General features: G+C 41.3%; 1 protein-coding gene across 19 annotated transcripts in view; it reads right to left on the bottom strand.

The window, feature by feature from the left end:
• The window catches only part of DTNA (dystrobrevin alpha), a 231,298-nt gene that overhangs the window by 62,894 nt on the left and 156,113 nt on the right, over nt 1-12,291 (bottom strand). For all 19 annotated transcript variants that reach the window (XM_032124631.1, XM_032124641.1, XM_032124624.1 and 16 more), the window contains one exon: nt 4,431-4,644. In XM_032124631.1, the coding sequence (XP_031980522.1) occupies nt 4,431-4,644 (214 nt within the window). The remainder of the gene's footprint in view (nt 1-4,430; nt 4,645-12,291) is intronic.

Below are 12,291 nucleotides of genomic sequence, written 5' to 3'. Positions count from 1 at the left end.
AGGCAGCACTGGGGCCTCACAGTGTTTGCTGTGCAAAAGCAAATGCTGAAGCAGTGGCTCACAGCAGCGGGAAGATCGCAGCAGAAGTCAGCGTTCCCTGAAAGCAGCTTTGGACTGGCTAATGCAAAGAGAAATAAATTTTACTAGTGGAAATAGGAGAGGACAGAAAATATTTTGATTTTATATTGCACCTCTCTTGCTGAGGTTTTTCTTCAGCAAGAAAAGCACTAGAAGCGTAAATGATGTCAAAAGCAAACCTTGAAGCTGACGTGCATTTAGCAACAATACAGGATGGAGTACTTAGGAAAGGGATTGATGGCCAGGGTTAAAGGTTATCTCCTGCTGCTTGGGGAAAGAAGGGCAAAAAATAATACATGCTTTTAGACACCAGAGCAGAGCAGAAGGTTTCCTCTTCCACTGCATAGCTGCAGAGAGAGACAGCCTGTCCCTGGAGCAAGGAAACCCCACAGACTGCCTGACAAAATCCACAGACCGTACAAGGCGGAGTCCAGCTCCAGGGCCTGATTTTGCCTTTTGGTTCACCAAGGAGAGTGGTACCAAATAGATGACACTGTCATTTGTCAGGATCTCTAGCAACACTCATACTGAGACAGCCATATGGAGGGGGAAGCTATCAAGAAATAACATCACATCTTTAGAAACAGCAAATGTGTCCCATGAAAAGGACATTGAGAAAAAATGGTATTTCTCATTAATGAGGCTTAAATAGTGCTCCCCTAACACTTTGAGGTATCTTTTGCAAAAGTAACGAACTTTCTTCAGCTGTTGGTTACTACCCACTGTAATCAAGGCAGTCAATTCTGAAATGTCAGAGGCTGTAATTACAAATTCGCATTTTCACAAAGAGGTTTCAGAGACCAAATTTTATTGACGTTGAGCAAAAATCTTTCATGTAGGAGAGCAAAATGCAGGATGTCCAAATCTCTGAAATCCATTTTTTTTGCTGGACTTCCTTTGTAAATGCTTTTGTGGCTTTCAGTGAGTAGCAAAGGTGGAGAAGAGAGGGAATTAAACACTTTATTGCTCTGAAAAGATGAATGAACAAGTTGTATTTCCAAAATAGATATTGATCATCTTTATGTACTGAAATCAGTACAATTCAAATGTTCATTTGATTAAACAAGGGCGTGAATACTTCCTCTTTTCTCTGTAGAAGTCAAGCCTCCCCCAACCAGACAGGGTTTGCTTCACAGCCCAGGGCCCACATCTCCATTCATAGGAAAGGGTATGTCAAGGAACAGAGAAAATTCAGCTATTTTCTTATCAGTTAAACTTTGCAGCAGGAATAGATGGAGATGATCTACAGAGTATTTCCGAGTCTGTTTAAAAGAAGCTTTTTGGGGAACGACTTGACTGAATGAGGCTGACATTCCACCTTGTTGCCTAGGCTTTGACACCAGCCTGGGATCAATTTTTCAGGAAGGCTTGAACTTGTCAACTTTTTATGTAGTACTTGGCATGCCAGTGAGGGAAGTGTGCTATTATTTCATAAAGCCAGTTAATCACCTTAGGCCTTGAAGCAAAAGCTATTGCCCAATTTTAACGTGTGGTTAAAAACATAGATCAGCCATGTTTCTGTCTAGATTTTTTAAAGTCTGACCACCTCATTCTGCTCACTGGTTTTGGTCTGTCAGGGTCATCTACCACCTGACGCTGACTTCCACACACTAATGATAAATTAATTGGAGAAGTGTTTCTATTTGTGAATTTTGAATTTGTTGGCTTGCAGTTTTATAAGGTTGTACTTTAGCTTAGTTTTAGCAGCATGAAGGAATATAACACTGAGTGTCATGTGAAATTCTATACACTATAATTTTTCCCCACTCTTCCTCCCTTCAGGGTTGAGCAGCAGAGAAATATAATTATCTGTAGGCCTAATGAATCCCCAAGGCCATGAAAAAACAATAAAAAATCCAGGATGCAAGCACCAGCAGTGGCCAAGTTGGCCCAGATGCCATGGCACTACACTGTGGTTCCTTTTATGTTTTGCTAGCCAAGTTTTAGCTCCTGAGAAGACATCTGTATTGCAGGCCTAGGGAAACACTCCTTGCCAGAGGGCAGAGAAACCTGCCAGGTTTTCAGAAGGCTATAAATGAAGGAAGAGGCTTTGTTTAAAGTTTGGAGGATCTTCAGCCAGCACAGTACACAAAGAGCAACATATCTACTAAATAAATGAGACAGTGACAGGCTTACTAGATTTTAAAACATGAAATAACTTGTCCCTTGTGGTCCTTTCATATATGTTAGGTCCATTTCTCCACTTTCTTTGGATTTCAAACGGGACATGAGAAACTGCACCACCTTCTCTGGACCTGCAGCGCCTTGCACTTGGCCTTGTTAAGCCTCATGAGGAGATTCCCACAGGCCCACTCCTCTGGCCTGCTGAATCCCTCTGGATGGCATGCAGAGCGTTGCTCCTCTCTGAACATGAGACCACAAGAAAAGACCTTGCTCATCATTCCACCAACTTCCAACTTCTGGCAGAGAATGATCCTTCTGCTGCACTGGAGGGGAGGGAAAGGAGCAACATGGGAAGCAGAGATAGCAGCTCTGGTTAGACTCCAGAAGCTCTCACACTGTCCCTGTACCATCTAGAGCCACCTCCCTCCCTCAATTTCCCAGAAACCAGGAAACCTGAGTGGTTGTTAAACCAATATTCAACCCAAAACTTCAATAATATGAGTCATACTAAAGGGTAGGGCACATTTTGAGAATCAGATGGTACATCTGTATTTGTGACAGGTGTCTAGACTTCCATTACAGTACAGAGAGATCTAGCTGACATGTATCTCCATGAAGCCTGAAGTTAGGTATCTCAGGTTGCACATGAACCCCATCTCATATGTTTGGTGTATTTAATACGGGGTGATAGGCAGCTAGTCCCCATCTCTGACCCCAGAGCTGGGAGCCTCTTCCTAGGGATTCCTTGGGTGTCTCTGCTCTTCTGGGAAGTGCATCCCATGCACTCCACTCAGAGGCAGCACAACAGACTGAGCTGCTGCCTGACAAATGGAGTGAGGGTGACAGCTTCCTCACCCTGGGGGGGGCCTGATGGGAGCCCAGAAACAGGTCATGAACCACAGCACATAGGATGTTTTCAAGGAAAGCAAAACCTTACCCCCTTAAAAACATTCTCTGATTCCCTCCAGGGGATAAATTCCTCTACTCCATTTTGCTGCAAGTAACTGTGTTGTGTACCTGAGATCTTTACTCCTTTACAGTGAGCTACAAAATAAGCACATTATCACAGGTCTTGCTTCCACAGTCCAGGGTCTTTCCCTGTGTTTACCAGCCAGGAAGCAGTTTACTTGTGCCATGCAGCAATAAATGCATCTGGCCATTCCCAGAATCCCTCAGTGTTCTTGTCACAGCCACAATGGTATGAATTAAAATGCCTGTTCCTTCTTTTATTGCCCTTGAGGGGAGGAAAATATTCCTGAAGGTTATGGTTTCACAATGGATTGGCTTCTTTTCTTCCCCTCGGAGGGGCCGGAGGAGAGGTTGAGTGTAGCCTTCTCATGTGGAACATCTACTTTTTCTCCTCATTGCCATGGTGATTGAGCCACTGGCTGGTCTGGCACCGAGAGGCGCTCAATGACACCCAGTACCAGGGCAGCAAGACAGAGGACTGGGAAGAGAGAGGGGAAGCATCCTTATTTTAATGTTTAATGGCCAGTGTTTTCTGCTGGTGAATTTTCAAAAAATAAGCCATAAAGCAACAATATCAGCATCTGTCAGACTTAACCACTGTTCTCCAATAACTCAGTTTTGAGGACTGCAAATATTGCAGTACAGGTTGCCAACTACGTATTCAGAAACTGTAATAGGTATACACAGAATACACATCAATGTAAGTGGCTTGCTCTATCTCAAACTTATTCTTTTTGTAATATGAGTCCCATGCAGTAATAAACAACATGAATTTCATCACCTCCACGTCTTTAATCCTATTTCTGTCATGGTCTCAAAATCATGCTGCACTGGCATGAGCCAGAAAAAAAAATTGCTTACAGCTGCAAGAACTTGCAGGGAAATGAGCTCTTTCAAAATAATGAGCTATTAACCCATGGCACTGCTGTAGAGGCATTGCAGTGGTGTCAGCCACTGGTGTGTCAATAAACAACAAGCCAAATTAGAAGCGCATGTGAATTTGTTTCTGTAGATAATTCTTCTTTGATATAAACTGGAACAAGTCTGAGTAGCTTGGATGAAAACACAGTTGTGCTGAATTGGGCTCGAAAGAAAAGAAAGCAGAGGCCCTCAATTTAGGTTGTCTCCCTAGTTAGCACTATTCACATGCTCATTATTTGGGACAGAATTGAGCCTGCTCAATTGTTCTCCAGAGATATTTCTGGAGGAAGTAAAATCCTTTCACCAGTTGGGAGAGAGGGGAAGGAAGGCAGACTTACGGATCAAAGGCCGCTAGCAGGAAGTTGAGCAGCAAGCTGATGGATTGCTCCACGTTGATCTGATGGGTCGTCGGCATCCGCTTGTTGAGCTGGTAGAAGATGGTTGAAATCACAGCTTCCAGGCGAGCCACGTTCAGTTCGATGCTGGGGTCCAGGTTGTTCAGGGCGTTCTCCCGCAAGGCTTCTATCACATTCCAGATGTCCACCAGGTGCACTAGGGGACAGGACAGAGAGACTCAGCTGGGAAAACGTGCTCCTGAAAGCAACTGAGACAAAGAGTCACCTCCTCCTACGGGGTGGGGAATAACACCACCATGTACAATATACCTCATGAATGATTAAACGAATTAATGTGTTTTCCATCACCAAATATTGAATCTGGTGGAGGAATGAGCAAATAAAATTAAAATCCGTTAATAAGCAAACAATATATTGATATTACTAGTTGTAATGAGTACAACCTCACCTTGGGAAATCATTCCTCATTATATAAAGTATTCAAATACAAGTCCGTATTTTAAAGAAATCACTGAAAGGTAAACATATGCTAATTGTTTCTCTGAACCATGCCTTTATGAATCCCCATTCAGAAATTACTCTTAGATATTAATTTGCATAGCAGATGGGCTTTTCAGAAGATCCTACGAATACTAAGTGCTTATCACATACTGATATTTTGAAAATTCTTTTCAGCAATTTGTATGGAAAGCAAAATATTTCACAGAAACATAATTGTTATTGAGTCATGGTAGAAAAGCTACAGTTAAACAAATAACACATAATGAAGTGATCCTAAAGTCATATTTTGTGTCATCTAAATATATTTGCCAAACGATTTTTTAAATCTCTCTCTTTGATGGAGTCCTGGTCTAAGCTGAATTTGATGGGGGCTGTTTTTACCTAGAAGGACAGCTTAAAGGACAATCTCTGCTCACCCTTCACATTGTACCCAAACAGAAATCTTGTTTGCATAGCACTTATTGTGGCAGTATGACTGGCTTGCTGTGGATTGCCATTTCCAGAAGAGGTGGACTGTGCCAAAAATAAAGAAAACCCTACAGTAATTTAAAAATTGGATTTAGTTCAAACCTGAACTCAAAGGTTCATCCCTTTATCTTATGTATTACCTACTGTCCTACTAAAGTGTCAATAAAAAACAAATCAGGAGCCTCAGGGTGCAAATTCTTTTTTTCATCAGAGAAACCACTGCACAGTTCTCATTACACAGCATGGGGATATGTCTTATGATGTATCAAGAGGTACCTGTATGTGGGAGGAGATTTGTTTTTTGGTGGATAGAGAAACTTAATTTAAATCCTTCTCATTATATTTTTACTTGATTGGTTTGCAGGTGCTGTCTGCAATGTGACATGATGGTCTGATGGCAGGGAAATGTAAGCTGATAGTAGATGGATGATGAAATGAGATACATTTTACTTAGTCTAGAATTTTGCCCTATGATTAGGCTTCCCCTCTTTTGCGTCAGGACTAAAAAGCCTCCAACACCCTGCTAGTGCATGTGTAAGCCCAAAGAGGAAGATACACCACAGATGAGTGGTAACAGCAGCAGCAACTACTTCAGGGACTAGACAAGGTACTTTTCCCCTTCTTCTTGCTGTTCCCTAGCAAATAACTGTGAAAACCTAGAAGATGCAGTTCCATTGTGACACCGAAGTACTTATTTTATCTCTGTATTAAAAGGAAACCTCTATAGGCAACCTTGTATGCTGGCAGGTTGCCTTCAAAATGTTATCCTGAATTAAGCTGATGTATTGGGTTTGCATGGCCAGGTTTAGGTAGCAGGGTGCTACAGGGGTGGTTTCTGTGAGAGGCTTCCAGAAGTTTCCCCTATGTTTGGCAGAGCCAATGCCAGCCCACTCCAGGATGGACCCACTGCTGGCCAAGTGTGCACCATCCAGAAATTTCTCGAGGAAGTGGTAATGCCTCTGGGATAACATATTTAAGAAAAATTTAAAAAAGGGTTTTGCACAGTTGTAATTACTGCCAGAGAATAGCAGGGTGAGAATATGTGAGAGGAACAGCCCTGTACACAACAAGGTCAGTGGAAAGGAGGGGGAGGAGATGCTCCAGGCACTGGAGGTGACATTCCCCTGCAGCCCATGGTGAGGCAGCTGTGCTCCTGTACTCCATGGACATCCACGGGGGTGCAGAGATCCACCTGCAGCCCATGAGGAGCAGGTGGGTGCCTGAGAGAGAGCTGTGAACCTGTGGGAGGCCTGTGCTGGAGCAGGGTCCTGGCAGAGACCTGCAAACCTACGGAGAGGGGAACCTCCAATGGAGTAGTGTCCTTGTAGGACTTGTGACTTCGTGGGGGACCCGTGCTGGAGCAGCCTGTCCTTGAAGGACTGCACCCTGTGAAAGAGTGACCAGTGCTGCAGCAGTTTGTGAAGAACTGTTGTCCACAGGATGGACTCTGGCTGGAGAAGTTCACGAAGAACTGTCTCCCATGGGAGGAATCCCAGGCTGGAGCAGGGGTAGGACTCCTCTCCCTGAGCAGCAGCAGAAACAACCTGTAATGAACTGGCCATAATCCTCCTTCCCCATCTCCCTGTGCCACTGGGGCAGAGGAGGTAGAGCTTGTGAAGGAGGGAGGAGTGGGGGAAAGGTGTTTTTAAGGTCTTATTTTACTTCTCATTATCCTGCTCTGATTTTGTTAGTAATAAATTCAGTTCATATCTCTAATTATAATCTGTCTTGCCTGTGATGGTATTTGGTGAGTGATCTCTCTCTGTCCTTATCTCAACCCTTTGTTTTATTTGCTTCCCCTTCACCAGCTGCAGAGGGGAGTGATAGAGAGGCTTTGGTGGGTGTCTGGCATCCAACCAGAGTCAACCCACTACAGCTGGGTGGGTGGAGTATACAACCTCTGAACTCTTCTGTTTGTTTTCTAGCTGGTGGAAGAGCAACTTCCCTATAAAAAATCTGGCATAGGTCTCAGATTCTTTTAATGCAGTCATTCCCATTCTCACTCAATCAGTTTTCACTGTCACAGAGGTAATCTGGATAAATGGAAGATGAATGATCTCCAGGAAGACAGCTGGCATGTAATAACTGACCCTTTCTGGGCAGCTTCTCCACATGGCTCAGAGGCCAGAGAATGGAGGAAGTCACCAGAAAGCAAGCCATTGTCTGGTCCAGGAGAGAAGGGTTAATGAGCATTCCACCACATAACGCAGCCAAGGGAAGTACCAGAAATACAGAGCAATGTGCCAGAAGATGCAGGAACAGGCTGGACCACGTGCATGTATTTTGTGGCGGTACTAAGAGGGAAGGCCAGGCAGAAAGCAAAAGATGAAGCCTGATGTTTCCCTCAACGTCTATGGCCATGGTGGCTGTCTCTGGTCATTCAGACCAAGCCGATGAAGAAGGTGCTTCCACCAGCAGTTTCACCAAGTTGGCTTCCAGTTATGTGTGCAAACCATCAAACATGAACTATAGAAAGATAACAATGTGAGAAATTACCAGGCTTAACAAATTGCAAAAGACAGTCATGCCATATGCAGGTGGCTCACCTTGACTTGAGGCTACACTAACAAGAGAGCAGTCCAAGAAACAGAACAAACAGGGGTACCAGCACTACTGACCAAGGCAGAAATTATTAGGACAACCTTATAATAAATATTGAATAAGGATGTAAAATCAGCAACATTAGAGCTGGTGGGAAAAGAATAAACAGGGACAGGCTGTTTATCTGGGAGTGCATGAGCGTGGTAGTGGAGAGTGGAAAAGGGCATTCTGAAGGGTAACAAATCATGTCATCAGAACTGCTGGGGTACCTTTCAAGCAGCCTGTGCAGGAATTGTTTTGACCATACATGTTCACTTCTGTAGTCACTGGAAGCTGTGATGGTTTCCCTAACATTGATAAAAGGTTACCCACGGAGGAAGAACCAGACATCCAGACTCCCTAACAGTGAGAATTTCATGCAGTAATTAAACTGTAATTGCTGTAGCCTAGTAGTGGAAAATTCTTGAATAAAAGAATATGGAGGAAAAGAGATGGCACTATGAATAAGGCTGAAATGGGGGTTGGTGTCTTTATTCTTCACATGATCTAGTACTGATACTATCTGGCTATCAGATTTTAATGTGGGATTTTTTGTTGTTTTGTTTTCCTACTGATACTATATTTCTCATAACACACTCACATCCAGAGTTAGTTTTGATCATGGTCTTGAGAAGGAAAATGTCCAGAGGCTAGCAGACATGGGACTAATAACATCAGTATACTAAACACATCTGAGAGAAAATTACTGGTTTTATTGTTAACTCTAACCTGAAAGCCTCATAAGCTCCCCTGATGTTCATTGGTATGCCAGAAAGGTAGGGCACAAGACTAAGAAAATGACTTATTGGAAATTACACAGCTGTAAGAGTTCCCTACCCACCATGAAATATTAGTCTCAAGGAACTGCTGTGTATTTGTGCTATAAATAATTTTACTTGGGCTCTTTTTTTTTCTACAGAAACACTTCGGTTCCACTTGAAGCTGAATAAACAACAATCCTACTGCGCTATTTTATTTTGCTTTTTATTCATTAATTTTACATATATCTAAGAGGCTGAGAAGTAATATTTCCTGGAGGAGGAGATGGAAGATGGACATGAGCCAGACATTTAACAAGAACTACTAGTTTTGAAAATACCTGCTCAAATGTCTAGCTCCAAATCACAAGCAGAGTTTGTTAGGCTGCTGTACAGATGACTGGAGTCTCTGACCTTTACTCAAGTCAGTTGTTATGGACAAGAATCATGCAGCTAAATTAAATGTAAAAAACTAAGTGTCTACTGTTGACCGGTGAGCAAGGCTCCCTCTCATGTCAGTAAAAGAAAAAAGCACCTTAAAGCATCTGTTGGGAGACAGGTGGGATGAACACTGCTTTGAATCTGCTCATATTTCTTCACTGACCACAGACAAAGCCTAAAGCAACATGTTTACATGAGATGTAACCTCAGACCTGGTAAAGTTAATTGAGTTGAATATCACACCTTCCTCCTGAAACATTAAGAAAATACGTCTTTACTAGTCTGACTGCTACATGACCTAGAATAATTCAGGTTTTATATAAAATACGAATAATAAATACTTCAATCTGTATGAACAGCTATCAGATCCTGTCACAGTCACTACCTTTCACATTGCATCGCTTGACCTTGTGCAGATTACATTCAGGTGTAGTGCCCTACTGATCACCTTGAATTCTATTTTTTTTTTAAGGTTACTCACATATTAAGCAAACTTTTACGTACTATATCATGCTGCCAAGTCAACCTGTCAGGACTGGCAAAAGGGAAGGTAAAACACAGGACTCTGCAAGCTCCACTCGTTTGTACTAATAGAAATTTATGCCTATAGCTAATGTGGTATCTGTATTCTTTTCAATGTAATAACAGAATGTCAACCTTGCAAACTTTGCATAAGCCTACATTCCTCATCATCTCTTCTATCCATTTTCCATAATACCTGCTATGCTCATTTATTTATTTATCCATCCCTGAGACTGTTTTAATCTCACTGAAGAAGGCATATCTCCTTACTTTGTTTGCACAACACGTAGTGCAATAAACCCCAAATCTGATTTCTACATGCTACTATGATACTAACAAGAAGAGTTTGCAGAGTAACAAAGCAGCATATAAATGCGGGAGAGCTTTCTCTCTCCTAAAATCTGCCTTGAATTCCGTCAAGAGACTAACACTCCAAAAGTTTGTTTTTGACTTCTAATTGCTGTTGTTGCTTTTGTTGCCTTGCCCACATTTCCCACTGAAAAGCGAATTATGCCTCAGCATGTGAAATATGCCCCTTCAGAAACAGATTTGGAAAACTAGAGAAATCTGTCAGTTGTTTCTTCAGTGCCAGCAGATGATCACTATGCAGTAGGAGTAAAAGCTGCTTGTATCTAATGCCTGTGTGATACAAGGCAATCAAAAATCATGAAGCCCAGCCAACCTTCATGGACCCTTCAGAAAGGCCTCATGCTCTGTAAACAGCACAGCTACCCAAGTGTAGATCTCACTCATCTGCCTCATGTCTGAAAAAAAATGTAGGCAATCTCCATAAGCAATTGCTAAACTACGTTTCCCTTTAGATTTCCTGTGAAGTGATTTCTAAAGTCACAGCTAAGATAAAGCTCTGCATTGTTACATCTTCTATGGTGAACACTGTCTGCTAATTTAACTTCTATGACATTATGTAATATTTAAACAGCATCATAGGAGGTTTCATATTTGAGCATGCTCAGTAAGAGACATTAGTGAATGTAAATAAAGTTCAGTGTCCGGACAGAAGCGGGATGACACAGATGAGGAGCATTACAGATGGCTGCCATTCACTCCACAGTAATCGCTACCAAAAAGTGCCCTCTTTGAGGAGACCCAGGCTGAACTGCAGAGAATTAATATTAATGCATGAAAATACACTCCAAATAGCAAATGTTATTTCCTTCAGTGGACTCCTTCAGCTGTTAAAACAACGTTTGGAGAGTGCCTGTTGCCAGCGCATTGAGACAGAACTGATCAGTCTCTCCCTGCAGGATGCAAGGGTGGATGAAGATGGCTGGCTCAGTTTGAAAGGAGTTTTGTATTCTCCTCAGTTTTCAGATACCTTCAAGTTTTACATCCTGTCCTTCTGCCTTTACCTGTGTTCAGAATACCTCTTCCTTTTACTTTTTACTACTTTTATAATGAAAACGAGCAACTAGTATTTACAGTGCAGAATTCCATCACCTACAACTCTGTCAACAGGTCAATTTGTGCAAGAGATGTACCCTGGATACATTTAGAGAAAACAGACTTTAGCAATCTTATGTTGCTCATTTGACACACGTGTCAGTTTTACTGATCTTGATCCTCCCTCTTTTCTTCAGGTATTTCCTAGGTTCTTCATTCTTCATCTTCAAAAAACCAATGTATTTTTAATTTATTGTAACAAGTAACTTTAATTTATTTGCAGTAAGTAATTTTCTCTTTGGTAGATATAGTATCTTAATAACCAAAATGAGAGAGAAGAGATGGACTACACTCCCTTTTTTCAACTCAAAGCAAAGACATTAATATTTACTTATGCAGTGAAAAATGAATTTTTCTCTCCATCATGCAATTTATAATTATGGAAAGGCTGTGAGATACTAATAATCTTGGATATATCACTAATCTCAAACGAGGCAGATTACTTCAAACATCAGCTGTCAAGAAATGATGTTGCCCTAAGCAAACATAAAAATGAAAAAACTGTAGCAAAGTTTATCTTCTAAGTAGTAAAAAAAAATTTAAAAAAAATAAAAACAGTCTGTGTGTTTAAGCTTTCTTACCATTAAATGGATCCACTTATACAAAAATTCTCATCTGTTCTATTTCATTTTTTTGTATTACACCTGAACCATGAACTTCACAAGGTTACCTCTCCATTTACTACTAAATGAACATGGAAGAGGAGACTACATTTTATCAAACACAGGAAATGACTAAATTAGGACTCTAAAATAAATTCAAAATTTATCTAACATACAGTAGGTCTAAGTAAATAGAAGTTAAACATGTTCAAATGATAGTTAGGACCGAAATCCTCCTTGATGTATTTTCCTTTATTGGTGAATACAGGAAAAACTTTAAAAGAAATATTAATTTAAACTATTTCCAATATTTTACTATACATTTCATGAAGATTTTAGTCCAGAAAGCTCTTACACACATGCTTGAGTTTAAGCATACTTGTACTGTCATTTGAAATCAATGGCACTTGACTGTATGTCAGGTATTTCAGGTGGATTCCATTAAAAGGGAAAGATTTATGCTTCCTTGTCTAACAATCCTAAAAATATTATAAAATATGTTAGACGATT

The sequence above is a fragment of the Corvus moneduloides genome, chromosome 1 (assembly GCF_009650955.1).
Source record: "Corvus moneduloides isolate bCorMon1 chromosome 1, bCorMon1.pri, whole genome shotgun sequence".
NCBI classification, from domain to species: domain Eukaryota; kingdom Metazoa; phylum Chordata; class Aves; order Passeriformes; family Corvidae; genus Corvus; species Corvus moneduloides.
This window is presented reverse-complemented; position numbering and strand designations above follow the sequence as displayed.